General features: G+C 43.0%; 1 protein-coding gene across 1 annotated transcript in view; it reads right to left on the bottom strand.

The window, feature by feature from the left end:
- Positions 1-11,968, bottom strand: part of prtga (protogenin homolog a (Gallus gallus)) — a gene marked incomplete at both ends in the record, with an annotated part of 36,807 nt that extends 24,839 nt beyond the window's left edge. The window contains 2 exons of the mRNA XM_083690869.1: positions 9,666-9,968; positions 11,902-11,968. Of these exons, the coding sequence (XP_083546995.1) occupies positions 9,666-9,968; positions 11,902-11,968 (370 nt within the window). The remainder of the gene's footprint in view (positions 1-9,665; positions 9,969-11,901) is intronic.
- Positions 11,969-18,272: the final 6,304 nt, after the last annotated feature.

Raw genomic sequence — 18,272 nt, 5'->3', positions numbered from 1 at the left:
AAATCCTCAGTGGGTGCAAGGTTGAGTTTCTGATTGAACAGCTGTTGCTACTGATATTAGAGGACCAAGAACGTCTTGCACCTTTAGTCATCACTTGAATAATTGAACATTAACATCTCAAATGCATTGGTGTTGATCACAGGGGTATCGAATTACACCCCCTGAACTTTTAAACCAGCCATAAAAGAACACTCACCACACCATTTGACCATTGTTTACATTTACATTTGTGGCATTTAGCAGATGCCTTTATCCAAAGCAACTTACAACAAATACATTTGTTTAAGTAAGTGAATCATCTATCCAACAGTCATCATAAGATAAAGTAATCAATGCTCAGACCAGGGGCCACTGGCAGTCATCTGTCCTCTGGCCTCTGGAAGGGCTGTGATGGACGGCTGGACGGAACCTGTGTTGCCAGGTGTTATGGCGCTAAGCAGCGGGAAAGCCCTAAATGCCAGGCTGAGCCATCAGTGAATCATGAGAGGCACACAGCACACTGACAGCCTCTCTGTGTCCTCTTTAGGAAGGGAGAACACGGGGAATTCTCTCCCATCTCAACGTAGCTGACCCTCTGACATTTCACATGGAAAGGCTTCCTTCTTCCGGTGGCCAGGGATGATGAAGATGCAGGTTTCAGGGGCAGGGCCAAAATTAACCCAATTCATTTGAGATCCATAACCTATTTGTGACCCAACATTTATCTGAAAGTCTGGTGCTATTTTGAAGTGTCGTTTTCATGAAAAGCACTTTTCTGTTTTGCGTTACATTAGACGTACAAATTGATGGCTATTAGCTAACTATTCTCATGGGTTGTGTCTTGTTTTGTCCACCAGTTGCTGTAGAGGTCCATTTCTTTGTGTCGGGCTCTTTTGAAGACAAGGGGTCTGATCCCTTCCCTGAGCCCCTAGCCACTTTGCTTTGGGCATTTTTAATTGAATTAGTTCTGAGCTGTTAGGCCTCTTGTGAGATAGACACCGTGCAGTTCTGCAGAGGATCTTTGATCTAGAGAAGTGGGACTGGGTATGGCAAGTGGTCCCCCACCCCCTCTCCCCCCTCCCCCCTCCCTCTCACTGTAACTCTGGTGTCCACACCAGCGCTTATTACATTGGGAGCGACACTGACCGGATACAGAGGCCCATCCCGCTGCTACAGTACACGCTCCCACGGAGTAGCGAGATGTGGAACCTCTAATCAACATCAAACACATTCCTCAGTGTTGCACAACACCACTAATGTGACAAGGAGGCATCCGTCCCAGTAGCCCAGAGCCTGGGGGCATGAGACGATGAGCTTCCCAGATCGCTCTGCCTCTCTCAACAGTCAAACGATGGTGGATTGACAAGCAGAGGGAGTCCTATTGATTATTGATAAACTACTAAGCCTCGGTCTAAAATCTATAACTGCTAGGGCTTGTCCAGCAACAGTCAGTGTCCTCCCAGGCTGCTTGAAATATGCGATTGACCTTCTGCTTTGAGTGATGATTTTTGCCAAAAGGGCACCTCAATGTTCCTAATAAAATATTAAAGCCGATGAGCTGAAGTGAGACACAGCAAATGAGCTGTGTGTGTGTCTGTGTGTGCGCGCGCGTCTGTGAGTGTGTGTGTGTGCCCATTTTCCATTCACCTCCAGTCACCTTGCAGATGATTTTCAAACCACATTAAGATACAATGCATGCTCTGCATTACCAGCAAATCCTCATCATGCTTTCCCCCTGGAGCTTTAGGTATCCAGTTACTAGGCAAGGTCCCATTAAGCTTGTCCCTTAAATGAAAAGGTACCCATTCTCTTCCTTTGACAATGTATTTGTTAAAGATACATTCACCGAACACTTTATTAGGAACACCTGTACACCTTCTCATGGTGGAGGTGGTGTAATGGTGTGGGGAATGTTTTCTTGGCACACTTTGGGCCTGTTAATACCAATCAATCATCACTTGAATGCCACAGCCTATTTGAGTATTGTTGCTGACAATGTGCATCCCTTCATGGCCACAATTTACCCATCTTCTAATGGCTACTTCCAGCAAGATAATGCACCATGTCACAAAGCAAAAGTCGTCTCAAACTGGTTTCCTGAACATGACAATGAGTTCATCTTTCATTCGGCCACAGAATGTTTTTTTTTTATAATAATCGTTTACCAGGCTGTTTTGACTAGCTTGTTTCTAATGAGAGGCAAATGCCTAAGCCCAACCCAGAAGAAAAAGAGGATCTCGCCATCTGCCCCTTCAAGTGACCTCACCTCTGACCTCTGACCTCCACAAATCCTGGCCAGGACACAGCTCATCCAGGCAGAGCCCTGCAAAGCCACCCCAGCACTGCGCTGCTCGCCTGCTGGCTCTCAGCAAACTGCCAATCAATCACTCAGAGACCACTAAAACTGGGAGGGGACTACTCTGCCTTCCTCCAGTCAGGAAATACCCGTGTCCTCTTAACTTTTTCTCCTTCTTTCTAAACACACTTCTCTCCTCTGCCAGTGCTCTCTGAGAGAGTTAACTTTTTAAAATTATGCTTTCCATTCACATGATCAGTAACTTTGAATATTCTACTAATAGAGATACTATGAAACCTATGAATGAATTGATGTGAATCTAACCTTTGATGTTTAAGTGCACACCACAAGCTAGCCTCACAACTCTCACAATCTTTTCACAAGTCCAACCCAGTGAGTGACCAATAAAGTCACTTTCCTAATGTCCGAACTAAACTAAGGAATAAAGCCATGCTGTGCCTCCCAGCTGGCCACTCTCTCTCCCAGCAGCAGGCGGGCTTGCTGAAGCCAGCAGTTCAGTAAACAGCAGGTCAGTGGACAGGTCAAGCCCAGACAAAGGTCCCCTTAGAAACTTCAGGGGCTGGGCCGGGCCGGCTCTTGTCCCCCTTCCCCCTGGTCACTCCAGCAAAACGTTTTGCCTCACAGTGCAGGGGTGCTTTGACATCCCCCTCTCCCAACCCCCCACCCTCAGGACATACTCTTTAACAAATGGGAATCCAATATTCAGAGCAGTTGTAGGCTCTCTTCTCTCTCTACAGCGCGAAAGAATTGTACCTCAGAAACAAATGTTGCCTTGAGTCAACCACACGGCGATGTTGGCCCTAAGAACACTAAAACTGAGGTGAATGGAATGTGCATGCCCATAAATGTTGTGTGGAGGAGAGGCATTGTTATGGAAATCCACAACACGGCCACTGAGCATGTCCAATGAGCATGAATAATCCACTAGCGCAAGAGAAAAAAAAGTCATCATAAAGCAACTAAAACATAAAGCAAAAGAGTTTATCGTCAGTACATGTAGCGTTTGTGTATGTGCGTACCCTGTTCTCATGGGGGCTTACTTTGTTGTATTCTGAGTAGTAACTCAGAAACATTCCTGAGCGCTTTTTTGGGGGGGGGGGGGAGAGTTGAGTTGGCTGAGAGGCAGAGTTTAGCCAGGGCGTCTGTCGACAGGTCAATGGCTGCCGTGCTCTGCTCTGCCGTGCTAATTCACTCCAGGCCTCACGGTTCCCGGAGGGACATAAAAGCAGGAAGTGGTCAAGCAGTGGGTGCTGGAGCTGTTCTGTCCACTTCAAGGCGACTAGCTACTTGTGTGGCTTCTCCTCGCCCCTGATTGGAACAAGGTGGATGAGCAGGACCGAGTGGCCGAGCGAGCGATTGAGTGGAAACGCTGGCCGTAATCCTGCGGATGGGTCCGGGCCCAGGCTGCAGCATTACTACACGTGACACTGGCAGGCAGGATCAGAACTAGGCTCACTCTATAGTTATCAATGATATGTATATGAAGGGGAGTATTGTTTCAAACAGTACCACTAGTATGGTCATGAGAAAATCATGCGGCCCTAAGATCTCACTAATATCAATGTCTTTAAGCTAACCTACCACTGGGAAGCATGATATGACTGTCGGTTTCTTGTCACAACTGTGAAATATGAGTTGAGTAATGGAGAACCAAATGGAAACCTCTGCTAATCAACAGGCATCCACAAAAACGCTCCCACCATGCATTAGCTTTTCCATTTAATCAATTACTCCACATATCTTTAATAATTGACAATTACGATGGACATGCAAATAAGTGACTCAGTCATATTCATTTGTGCTTTTTGAAATTCATGCCATGGGTGTGGCCTAGTTGTGAGTCAGTGCCTGTGGACAAAGCTGGGCAGAGTGGGGTTCAGAGTGGGGTTCAGAGAGGCGTTGGGTGGGGAGAGCTGCTCCTTTCATTACTTCATATGCAAATGCTCATGAATAGCCTCATGCTGTGATTGAGAGGAAACAGTTTAGGAAGCAAGCAGTAAATATTAAACTGCAGAGGTTTCATGTAAATGAACACTGCCTCGGCTTGCTGCTGCCCACATTTTATGGAAGGTCAAAAGGTGGTACATAGCTTAGGAACACAGAACATGCCAGAAACTATCCATCAAGATAAGAAGAACACCCAGGTTTTGGTCTCTTTCTTTCAAGTCGGAGTGGGCTGTCATTTACGCCGGCTTTCTGTACATTGGAATGCGTCACACATTGGAATTAGTTCTTGGTATTTCACACTATATAACAAGAATAGCTCAGGTAAGTCTGTTTCTCTCTTAACCTACACTCTGCAAGGCAACAAAAGAAGCATGTTGACAAATCGATCCTCGGCTTCGCTGTGTGTTTTCTAAGAGACTACTTCTTGAGTTTCTAATTGAATGCCTCCAATGGTATAGAACACAGGGATATCTTGAGTGATGAGCCCTTCTCAAAATGCAATGACCCCACACAACGTTTGTCTTTACCCTTTAATAAATAATAAGGGGCCTTGTAAAAAGAATTCTCTGCCTGACAACCACGGGGAAGAATGCAATGCTGAAAAGCCTCACAAATCAATCACAGGCCGGGCAGGGCAGGGTAGCAGGCGACTGGATCTCCATACAGCCTGCAGGACAGCCCAAGACTGCCCATTGGTCACTGGCTTGACCAAACAAAGAACATTTCCCATGAGCACTGTGACCTCTCAGTCCACTGGGCAGTGGGGGGGTGGGGTTAGAGGGGGGACACGACACTTACCCCCTCCTCCAATCTCTTATCTGGTTTCAAAGTTTTCCAATCATTCAACATCACTCCCTCAACCACCAGAGACAGTGGTTTCATTGTGTCTAATCTCTAAATCAAGAGTGCCGAGTTAAAAGCAGTCCATCTGCAAATAAGTACAGTCTACTTGTTATTTATTGTTTCATGCCTTGGTTTTCAATTAGGTAAACGCTTGACAAATCACAACTAAATAAAAAAGAAAAGACTTTGGTGCTGATCCAATAGAGAAAGATGCCAGCGGAGAACATTTGTGCCAGAGTAGAACACATAAGCAAGCCAGTAGGGTAGACTGATAGGGACTGTTAAAGACATTGATAAAAGGGAAGGAATGTCCACCATTATTGCAGCAGAGATTTAAGTCCTGGGCTCTTGTCTCAGTGCCTATCATCTATTGAGCAATCTAAAGAAACCTCTGACCCCTGGAACCTCCGTCCAAGGAAACCATGGCAACCTTTCATGTCCAGCAGATGAGGAAATAAAGAATCCAGGCTCTCAGTCATTTCACTAAGAATTTTTCAAACATGCCAGTCAATCCCTAACTGTGCCAGGTCTGCCTTTCCTTTATTGTGGCTCCTATGCTGCCGAGCCTCTGCACGCCTGATACATTCCTTAGCAACCAAAATAAACACTGGGGCGGTGGTCACACAGGGTCAAACAACCATTTTGCTGGACCCACTAAGCCTGCTGTGGAATAGTCATTTATGGGTTCCATTGTGGTTCACAATGTGAAGTTAATGGTAACAGTTCAGCCAAAGTATCACTGAGAACCATGAATCCATATGAACAAAATCGGGAAAAAAACAAAAACAAACCTGTATGTTGACAAGAGTAGTAAAGTTCCTTTGCAATATACTCTTGTAATCTAGAGGTTATCAAGAGAGATTGCCTTCCATACATTTACTCCTCTTGACTTCTTTATCTTATCTAGCCACTCTCATGGCATGTTATGAGTCAGTAAGTAAATTCTCTACCGTAGTTTTACTACCTCAAAAAGATAGTTTTCATGACTGGGTAATACTGATGTTTGATCCCTGCACTCTCACTGTAATTTCACGTCGAATCAGGAGGCAGTGTCCATATCTCAGTTCCCATCTGAGATATGGACCATCTCACAACAAATGGACATGAATATGGGCATGGATATGGTTTCACAATTCCTGCAGATTACTGTGAATCTCTGGAAACCCTTGAAGGAGTAGAGGGATTCTCTCCATGGAGAAGTCTATCAATCAAAGGCCTATTGATAGCAGTCACATGACCAGGCTCACAAGTCACATGCCGTTCATCATTTTGCCTTAAGGCAACCCATTTTTAGATTCACTCAACCCCCCCCATTTCCTGCTTCTAACAGTTGACTTAAATCATTCTCCCTGATCTTCACTGTACCATCTACTTTTTTGCTAAAATACCAGGTTAAAAAAGGAAGTCATGGCTTCAAAGCGTGAGCATCTGCTTTCAAGAAAGAGAGCTTTTTTTCAAAGGGTCTGAAAACAGGTCTGAAAACAAAATTTATAGCATAAGACAACACACCAATTTGGTGTTATTTTACCTTAAATAATCACAGGGTCTTTTCCAAAGGCCTGAGTCAGAGAGGACCTGGCAGCATGACTGATCATGAGGGATATCTATTAGGGCCAGAGGTGAGAAGAGGCTGTAGGCAGAAGGTACAAAAGGTCCCACATGTTGCACTATCAATCTTCCTGCTAAAGGATGCAACACATGAAAAGGTCCCAGAGCCACAGTAACGCTCACTCTGAAACCTTTTCACAGCATTCCATGAGGAATGTTTCTTCAATGCAATCAGGGGTGTCATTAACCCCACCTAGGGCACAATAACATCACTAAACCACCTACAACCCTGCAGATACAGTATGTTAAATCAAATCTGCCATGAGGAAGCCACATTATCCTTCACGCAAAAGGGATTTTCTCCCTTTAGAACAAGATAATAAAAACATATACAAATCTAATAGACTTGTACATGATTTGGATCATCGCATTTTCAATAAAACTCCTACTGAAACTAAATCAAACTAAAGTTAAAATCCAACTCTGAGCTGACTTCTGCCATTAGCATAATAAGCCTTCCAGCGGTGAATAGGCCCAGCTGTCCTGTCCACTGATCTCTGGACAAACAAATGCCCCCAAAAGAAATCATTTTCTTAAGGGGGGCAGTTGGGGGCAAGGTGGACAAAGAGGGCCAGAGTGAAAAGCTTTTCATTAATTCTTCAGAGTAGCAGGGCAGAAAACAATCGTGTGGTGACCACTAGCCCCTGCCTCACTGGCTTGCCTGCAATAAAGTCTTACCATTTAGACACTCAGGGTAAGGCTGTGGTATGAGGGTACTGGCAATTCACATTTGTGTGTGTGTATTTGTGTGTGTGTGTGTGTGTGTGTGTGTGTGTGTGTGTGTGTGTGTCAGAGAGAGTGTGTGTGTGATTCTCGACAACCCCCATTGCCACCTTTGTTTTCTTCCACTGAGCATTTCTCAGGTACGTGTAAATTTTATGAGCTTCCAGATAGACCATCAAGCAGGTCTAAGTGTCCCTTTAAAACAAGCCTGTAAACTCCACTGGCAGCCTTTACCACCTCTTAAGTTCATAACATAAAACAGAAAACCCACTCAATTAATAAAACTACACACGCACAGCATCCTGTAAAAATCACAACACCACAACACAGACCACTAGTACAGGTGCTGAAACGTGAGGGGCTAAGAGACGTTTTGCTGGATTTAAGGCAGTTGCTTTTTTCATGGACCTCACTGTGCTGTTATGCGACTCGAAGCTCATAAACTCTGTATTTTATTGCAATTGCATTTCCAGGTCTGTGTGGCATCATCCAAAACAAAACAAATTGATGTCCTACTGCCCCCACTGCCCTGATGGTTATCTATATAGTGCCTGCGAATAACTCAATTCCAATTTTTTTATATATATTATATATATATATATATTTTTTTTTTTTCATAAGCTCTGTGGCTGGCTAAAAAAAAAAATCCATCTTGTTTGTTTACTTTAGAGACTTTAAGTAGAATTCAGCTTAGATAAGTCAACCAGAACAGACACATTCTTGTCTCTCAACATCTACTTGTCAGAGCATTGTCAGGACCATGTCGCAGAGGGAATGTGCTCCAAAAGGAAGAGTATTTCAACCAGTGGAAACTTCACCAATCATAACCTCGCACAGAATTGTTTCTAAAAATCCCGGACAATGTCACAAGGATCGATACTTAATTTTCCCAAAATAAATGAGTGATAACAATATTCCCGGACCAGTGCACATAGTGAGTGGCCATTTCCTGTCCTGAGTGCCACATAAAAGCTCAGGTTTCCCTGTGAGGGAATCCAAGGGAGGGAAAAAGAAGACAAATTCTTTTGTGGAAAAGCAGCACAGCAAGAAGCATGGCCTGGGGGGGGTGGTGACACCCGGGAACAGGGTCCCTAAAGACCAGCTCTGCCTGAAGCTGCTCCACTGGCCCTTTAAAAAGAAGAGGCTGGCTCATATACACCGCTGGAAAAAAAAGCATTCCAAAAGAACAATTCCCAGTGATCATGGAGCAAGAACATGAAAGCCTGGGCAACTGAATAGGGGTCATCTGCTCTTTAGCACTGGGGTAACCGGCATCCTGGACAGCTCCTAACCTTTCAAACCTGCAGATCCCTCATTTGCACACCAATGGACAGATTCTCCTCCACTCACAGAGTATCTTTTTGGGCTGCAGGCCTCTAACTTTGAAGGCTTTATCCCCCTTCCCCACACTGCCACCCCTGAAGCCTCCCATAGCCTCCTATAGCCTCCCTTCCTAAGCTATTAGGTGGATTAGGAAAAGTAGCGATGCCCAAAACTCAACATTGGGCATTACACTGGTGAAGAAAGAGGATCATCCATCCCGCCAGAGATTAGACGCCTCAGACTACATAGAAAATGATAGCACCCTGCTGGTGAAGAGAGAAAGGCTTCTTTTCCATGGTCTTACAGCAGGAAAGGCCTCTTTTATGCCTGTTAGAGTTTAAAGTCTTTATCGCTCTCCCCCAAATGACTACGTCAGCTTCAAACGTTTGAGCAGATAACTAGAAAGAAGAGCTCTTAGTTTGTTTGATCATGCTTTCAACTGAGATCCACAGGAAACTTTGTGTCCAGTGGGACTGTGTGGGGCTTGTGCTGAAAAACGTATCAGAAAAAAGCTTCTATGTTTATGAATGTGTTTATGACACTAATGTCATTAAGAGGGGTAGCTACATAGTCTGTCATACTTCTCTATATGGTGGGTCACTTCACTTGGATGACATAACATCTTCAGGCTAGGCCTGAGGCCATGAATTTTACATTAAACAGGCACCACGTAATTACATACAATTGTAATTCCTTGATGGGGTCACATGTAACTAAACAGTAACGTTTGTTGGTATTTTGTTATAAAGTAAGTACATGGCCTGAGGCCAACTTAATGTGCTGCCTACGTGAGTCTACCTCTTGTCTCTTGATGAACAGTGAGTAATAGGCATATTTGCAGAACTGTGGCCCAAAGGGTTTTTCGGACCCTACAACACTCCTCCAACGGTCCATATGGTACATGTGACTCCAGCATAATACTTACTTGCGATTGTTAGACGGGCTTTCTGGCTCAGGATGGCTCCATACTTGTTCTGAGCGAGGCACTGGTAAAACCCTTCATCTGATTTGTCTCCCCTCCTGATCTCCACCTCGGAAAAATAAAGGGAGCCGTTGGAGAGAATGTAGACGCGCTCGTTCTCCGCAACTTTTACTCCGTTCTTGAGCCACGTGACGGCGATGGGCGACTCTCCGTGCGCCTGACAGTCCAACTTAACAGCGTCCTTTCTCATGACAGTGACATCATGGGGCTCCTTGATAAAAAACAACTCACTAAAACACAAAACACCTGTAGGGGAACAACAGAGACAAGAGTCAGGGTCTGAAAAGTAAGAGATGTAGTAATGTGAGGAGTTTGACTTCACTTCTGGGCCTACTACTAAGCTATCATGTGCTCCACAGCGATATTTCATTGGTAGGATCCTAAGCATTTTCTCATTAGGGTGACTACAGGCCTCAGGGGGCACGGACCATATCAAACAGAAGGTCTCAGTGTCCTTGTGTATAGTAATCATATTTGAGTTTCAAGATTTCTTTCTGCTCCAATTGAATCCAATTACTCATGGTTCATAAGGACACTGGCTGTGTGAGGTATCTGATTCCTTGGCTCCATTCAGCCACAAGCGTTTCATTGCACTACCAGCATGATATTCATAAGTCACTGCTCTTTCAACGTAAAGACACCAACTGTCAGAAGTAACAGCCATGACAGGAGTTAGAAGCCTTTATTGTGCTGTGAATGCCATTCAGCGGACACTGTTATCCAAAGCTCTCAAAAGCAAAATAATAGGGTTGTGATGGCTACATTGAAAATACATGGTACTCTCACCCTATCCTCTCGAAAAGTCATAACACTTTTCTATTCAACTAGATTAGCGCCACAGAAGGGAAATATACATACAGTAGTATTAATGCAGTGGGCCGATATCAAAGAGGTTATTGCTCGTCATGTGTGGCATTTACACCTCTAAATAAACATTCAAATGTTAATGATGTTGGCTGCTATGAGATTCATGTCAAACTAATTCCTCTGTTATCCAGCAACATGCTGGGATAACTAGGAGATTTACCCTGCAATTAAACAAGCCTTTAACTGGCGTTTGTGATGCAAATACATCATTACCATTTCATTTAACACTTTGAGCACAAACCTGGGTGTACTTTCTCTGAACCCACTAATGCTGAATAAACACATGAAATGTGCTTTAAAAACATGCTCCACAATACTATAGGTTATAACATTTTAATATATGTTATATGCATGTTCTATAACGATATGTTTTGATATGACCCAAGTTATATGTTTTGGGGGTGCCAGAAGCAGTGGGACCCCTGTCCCCCTCCCACTCTGTGTCCCCTGATGAAAAAATACATACATAAAAGCATACAATTATCTGATATCTTATGAGAACGTAGTGAATACTTTTCAGTGACACAGGAAAATAGCAATACTTTGATTATTAAAAAGGGCAATTTTATTTGATAATCAAACTCAGTTACTCAGCTATACATGCTAATTGGGTATACAAAATCAGAATCAGAATCAGAATTCTTTTAAATGGCCAAGTATATTTGCACATATAGGAAATTGACTTGGTGAGGTTGGTGCAGGGGATATAAAAGTGGAAAAAAACAGGGCACTCTAACCCTACTTTTTAATTGATGAATGAAGAACTCTTATTCATCAACATATTTCTAAACATCAGGAGAGGATATGGCAAATTATAGCCTATCAATTTCCTAACCGAGAGCAATTAGGCTATTTCACAATCCACGTGTATCTGATGTGTTGCTTCTGCATTGTTTACAATTTCATGCAGAAAGGCATCGCATAAACTCAAGTCACAAGCAAAATGAACAAAAACACTTTAACCTATGTTCTTCAGTCATCTAAAACCAATCTGTATCAAAGATCGGCCAATATAGGCTATGTCCAAAGCAGCGGCCGTGCGTTATTGCCCCTTACTCTTGTCAGTGAGTCCACTGGCTGACATAGGTGCTCCAATAATAGAGATAAACGCTAAAGCTACACTAGGAAGTTTCAACACAGAAATGAATGTAACTTTCTCCAGTATTTAAGTTACTTATAGCAACTTATTTTCCGATTAGAGTAGGCTATGTATGGACACATACGATGTCCAGTTCGTTTCCCACCACCCGTGTAACTGCAATTACTATTATGTCAATGTTACACACAAATAACTCAATATTATTTGTCTTACCTGAGATTGGAAGAAAAACCGCAAAAAACAGCAAACGCTGATATAATTTCCTTTTAAAAGACGCCATTTATTCAAATTGTTCTCGCATACTAACTCTTTCAACTCCTGTCTGTAGTTGAACTACGTGCTAATCCTCGGTACGAGTGACTGTGCTCCTGATCGCACTGGGGATTACTTTTTCCTCGGCGTAGATGGACATCCCCCCACCCAGTGTTGCGTTCTACGGTCGAGTAATTCATGGGGGGGGAAATATATGGGAGAGTTCCTCCGCCACCAAACAGTAATCAATAGGCCTACATCCAATGTCAATCCTCAATGTTCGTAGAAGTGCAATAAGCTGGTGGACTTTGGTCAACAGTTACTGATTTTAGTGGATTACACATATGAAAACGAATACGTTACTATTACAAATGCATACTCTATCTGATTAATTTGCCATCCACAGCACAGTTATACACCAAACACTTGATTAGGAACACCTGTACACCTTTTCATGGTGGAGGTGGTGTAATGGTGTGGGGAATGTTTTCTTGGCACACTTTGGGTCTGTTAATACCAATCAATCATTGCTTGAATGTCACAGCCTATTTGAGTATTGTTGCTGACCATGTGCATCCCTTCATGGCCACAATTTACCCATCTTCTAATGGCTACTTCCAGCATGATGATGAACCATGCCACAAAGCAAAAGTGGTCTCAAACTGGTTTCATGAACATGACAATGAGTTCAGTGTTCTTCAGTGGCCTTCCCAGTCACCGGATCTGAATCCAATAGAACACCTTTTGGGATGTGTTAGAACGGGAGATTCACAGCTTGAAAGTGAAAAATCTGCAGGAATTGCGTGATGCAATCATGCCATCATGGACCAGAATCTCAAAGGAATGTTTCAAACATCTTGTGGAACAAATGCCACAAATAATTGAGGCAGTTTTGAGAGCAAAGGGAGGACCTACCCAGTATTAGTACAGTGTTCCTAATAAAGTGTTCGGTGAGTGTACATTACATGACCACTTCATCTCCAATGGTCTAATTCTCAATTACACAGCCACAGCAGTTATGTGACTGGAAAGGTAAAGCATGCTCTAACTATATTTACTAATCATAACACATAACAATGAAGACTATAGTCTTACCAGTGTGGGATCACTTGATACACTCATAGTCACCCCAGTGGTATATCATAAACTCAGTAACATCCTGTGATCATCTGGGCAGAGTAACAACATAACATATACTGTATGGTTCATTCACTTTGAAGAATCATTGATAATTAGAGAGAGAACAATGATTCACACTGTCCTTCATCATAGTTCTAGAGGGCATTACACACAGCTGTCCTGTCCTCATATGATGACACAGCAAAATCTCCAGTTACTCATGTACAAGGAGTGCCTGTGGACTAATGCTTACTCATTCCATTCCATGAATTAAATGTAATCATCATACAAAAACATGTCATACTGATACATACTGATACATTAGTCTTTGACGGCTCTTCATATATTTTCACATGACAAACTGAGTTGTCATGTTATAGTGTCCCCAGCATGTATTTATATTTAATGAAAAGGCTGTATTCCAACACTAATGAGATGCCACTGAGACAGCTAATAGCCACAGTTAAGCAATAATGACAAATGAAGGTGAACTGAGGAAGAAAGTGATGACAAGTAACTATCCTAAGTGTTTAGGCTGACAGAGCATCATAACAACCTGCAGTTTGCTGTTGAGGTGCAATCAACCACTATTGCATAGTGAATAGCCATTTCGAAAAACACTTAAACAGTTTCAAAAGCTCTTTGCCTATTGTCCTGCTGAGCTATCAGTTGCCATATATTGTTTACACCATGCATTTATTTTTAATGCCCCTCAAGGACATGGCTGTATTTTAATACCTGTATGATGCAGTCAAGATAAATTAGAGCCTCTGTTAAAAAGAAAACTGTTCATGCAAATGATGCACGCTCTCCCCCTTTGAAAACTTGGCTCTGCAATTGCCAGGAAGCATTGATAGAAGCCGGACAGCTGCTGTGTAAATGCAGATATTGATCCAGTGTCCATCTCTTATTGTGGTGTGAGTTTGACCTCCCTCCCCCTCTCTGGACCCTCATTCAATAGCAGGACCAGGGACCAGCTGTAGTGTCCCCTCAGCTGAAAATGTAACAGATACAAAATGCTACTTCACACAGTCAAGAAGATAGGCATGAACTTCAACACAGAGAGCTGAGGTGTAAAAGCAGCAATAGAAAATAGGGGAAAAGAAATGTCATGATTAATTTGTAATCTTTGAAGATGAACCCTTGTACCAACGATTCACTTGTATTCAAATACATCTAACTGACAATCTTTGACAACAACCTCATTGACAACATTCATACTAATAGAAAGTTCTAACTTGCATAATGATTTAATCATCTCCCTCAAAGACTCAAATGACAGCTTATTGCTGAGCAATAACTCTAGAATCACTTAGCCTCATGTTTCTTGTTGATCTTGGTTATTGATGTGGAAACACTAATCCTCTTATGCAATATTACTGCAACCATGTGATCTATCATAACAACCTTTCAGCACTCACTGGTTCACTGGCTAAATGCACAAGCACAGTAGTTACTCTCCAGCCAAAATAATTGTATTAGAAAGTAAAATCATTGAACATGGCCATGGCTCATACGAACGGCCCAGCTTTTACATAACAAGTAAATGTCCAGCCTCATTTATGCTGATCTCTCACAGGGGGGGGGCTCTGGAGGGTGTTCGATTAGGAATAGGGTTTGGGCATCTGCCAATATGGCACAGTTTGGGGGTGGAGTGAGGTTCTGGCTGCACATGGACAGAGGTCGAGCTCTGGGGCCAGATCAATGGAGTAAAAGTCATTATCAGGTTATGAATGTTTGTAAGGCAGAAGGGAAAGGGGATCCGGCACGTCCAGGACCTCCTGCCATTGGACAAACCCTGTGTCATCTTGCTCCCACACAGGCCCATCCCCACTGACCCCAGCAGCGTCCAAAAGGCTGGGCTGAATTGTGTGTGACCCATCACCTGACCCCTGTGGGGGGTGGTCCCTGCCCTGCACTTTGGGGGGTTGGGGAGAAAAAGAGGAAAGGGTCTGTTCAGCTGAATCATGTGAATGGGGCCTGCCTCAGAGCTGCTTCAGAGGGGTGGCCTTCCTTTCACTTATTTGTGTTGACTGCCAACAACAGATTGAAAAGTTTTTTTGATTATATGTGGGTTCTTGGAATGCTGTATTTCACAGTTCTAGTAAAGTGTAGCCTCAGCATTGAAGGGATCACACGCATGATCACTTAGTACCGTTTGAGCCACAAGCTCCTAAGTGTCACTACAGAGGACCATCTATGTCAAAGGAAACAAATGTTAGACATATTAACCAAATATGTTCCCCATTGCAAGCAAAAATATGTGGCTCTAATAAACGTGTTTATTATTTTCTGCTGTAAAGATACATTTAGCACAGTAAGTTGACCAACACATTGACAGCAAGTGGATACAATTTGGATACAAAAAAGGTAACACTGCTGTGCGTGACACTATATCAACTGCATTGTAACACTAACAACGGTAAAGAGAAGTGTGATCAAGTGTTTTAATGCCACCCACTGGAATGACTTGGTATTACACCTGAGGACCAATAATCCTAGAATATGCTTACTGCATACAGAAAACAGCTATCAACCTTTGTGTATACCCCAATTTACCTTCAAATTGTCTATTATTAACCACTTACAATCCAACTTCTTAACATCAGCAACGTATTCATTAAATCAGAAGCAGCCGAATGAAAAAGGATGGATTAGACAACTATAAGAAAATGTAGCAAAACAATGGCTGGGTACGTAGGTGAATCATTCATCACCATCAAAGTTTATTTATCATATCATATTTATCATAGCATACGGATGTAAACGGTACAACAAAATGCTTGAAACGAGCAAACTTTAAACAGTATATTGTAAATAAAAGGATAGGAATAAATAGGATAATAACAACACAACAAGGGGTAATAAGGCACAGTAAGTACCAATAGGCAGTGAAGTACTAAATACAGTCAATAATAAAAAGTCAGTCCATATAAGTGTATCAATATGGTGGAATATATACAGATCAATATGATAAATATAGCAGCAATGATGGGATCAGTGGTGCCATTAATCCACACACAATACCCCAGAATGACAAAGCGAAAACACGTTTTTTTTTTTTTAATTTCAGTAAATGTATTAAAAGGTATAATAAATAATAGGTCATGTAATTTTGGAATTAATATCTTTGTTTTTATAGGGTCTCTGATTTGCAAGGGATGATGCGGAAACTGCGTTGCATGTGCTGGATTTGCACCAAACTTAATGCTTTGTAGAAAAAACAAATAAACACATTTCCAGCCACTTTCTTTGCAGTATCACTTGAATTAATAAAAAAGATATTAATTCCAAAATTACATCAACTATCTGTGATTAGCTGTGGGATGTTGCAGTAGTACTATACTGTAAGAGATGTAGATTGTGTGATCTTCAGTATCAAGAGTCAAAACACAGTACGTAAAACATATATCTTGTGCGGTGCTGTTTGCTTTTATGGATCAAACATCAGTTATTCTTTGGCTTTTTCAGCACATTTTGGTACCGTTATAAATTATAAGGACATCCCTCTTCTCTATTATTCTATCCTCTGCTACAATGTAAACACACTATATAATAAACACTGTACCCTATGAATTTTGTGGTACATAGATCTGTGTGGCACATTCTTTTGACACATCGAAACAATTCACATTGCCTAATTGTTATAATTCACTCTTTTATTGAAATGGTAATCGGTTTGGGTCAGTCTTCCCATTTATGAGCGTAGTCTTAGTTTGTGGTGGTATACGATTAATTGGAAAGGGGCTCAATGGATACAAGTGACACATTTGAGTGTCTTGTACCTTCTTCATATTGTTCGTTTGATGTAGCCTGCCAGGTCGGTCCCCGTGACCCTGTGTTTGAGAGAGTCATAGACATTCCGTTTGGAGCCCTTGCTGATTACTTTGGCACAGATCTGGCTGTGTTTTTCCAGACGGTTGGGGGCAAAGCTCCTGCTGCAGAACTCACACTGCAACAGGTTGGAGTCAGGAGCACTGACAGCCTGCTGGATCCCTCCTCCATGACCTTTCATCTCCATGACCTCAGGCCTCTTCTTCTCCTCTACTCCATTCACCTTCTTATCCTTCTCCATCTCAGCCCTTCCTGTATCATTCACTTCCCCTCCTTTTGTCTCCCACTCTCTCCTCATCTGGTTGATCTCCTGGAGGGAGCTCTCCAACTTCGCCTTCTTGTCCTCCAAGGTCAGGCCAAGGTCACCCTCTCCCTCTCTCACCAGCCTCATCTGCTGGGCGACTTTTTTCAGCTCAGCCCTCAGGTAAGTGTCAACTTTGTGAAACTGCCGGTCGAAGGCTGCTTTCTCTCGGGCCATCCACTGCCTCTCCTTCTCCGGCGTCTTGCTCTGATGTCCCTCACCGATGGCACAGCTCTGCTGCATATGTTTCTTGGTGAGCTGCCTCCGAGCCTTTGGAGCAAGAGGTGGTTCGCCCGACGGCCTAGCTGGGTAAAAAGATCCAATCTGGGCACCAGTCCCTTCAGCCATCGGCTTATCGTATTTTGGAGCTCCTGTGATGTCCTTTTGAGCACTGCTTGCCCTTATTGGAGGGAGCTTATTGGATCCACAGCCAGACCTATTGGACTCAGGATCCACACCCCCAACAGATATGGCACCAGGGAGATAGACACCCTTGTCACTGCAAGTCTTCCTCACCAGTATAGGTTTCAGATGAGCGTGCCGTTGTTGTCTCGGCTGGAGCCCGTTACTGGGCCCACTCTCTGGGCTGGCTGTGGTAGGAGCTGAGCTCTCCAGCAACACCTTGCTGTTCTTGAGGACAGTGGTCTGCAGCACTGGCAGTCTGGAGGGAGGATGTGGACTGAGCTGAGCCTTCAGCTGGTTCTCCATGGTCTGGTTTCTCTTCACCATAAACAGGATCACATTGTTTAGCCTCTGGTTCTCCTCCCGCAGGATCTGGTTTTCCTCCAGAAGTTCTTCGTAACTTTTTGGAGGGTCCATTGCAAGAAAATTGCTTTGAATCTACTTTTCACTGCCTTTAATTGAAGGTGCAGGTATGCTTCCAGTTGTAAATGGTTCAAACAGAATGTTGAACGTTTTATGTTAGTTCTGACATTCTGGCTCTCATTGTTATGTTGTAGTGATGTCACAATGGGCCAAAGCATTTAGGAATTTCCAGTGTTTGACTGACATATCTGACATACTGGTATTGAAATACCCATGTATTTCCTATGTATGACAAGAAGAAATACCTATGTTT

This window comes from Argentina silus (assembly GCF_951799395.1).
Source record: "Argentina silus genome assembly, chromosome: 19".
Lineage (NCBI taxonomy): Eukaryota > Metazoa > Chordata > Actinopteri > Argentiniformes > Argentinidae > Argentina > Argentina silus.
This window is presented reverse-complemented; position numbering and strand designations above follow the sequence as displayed.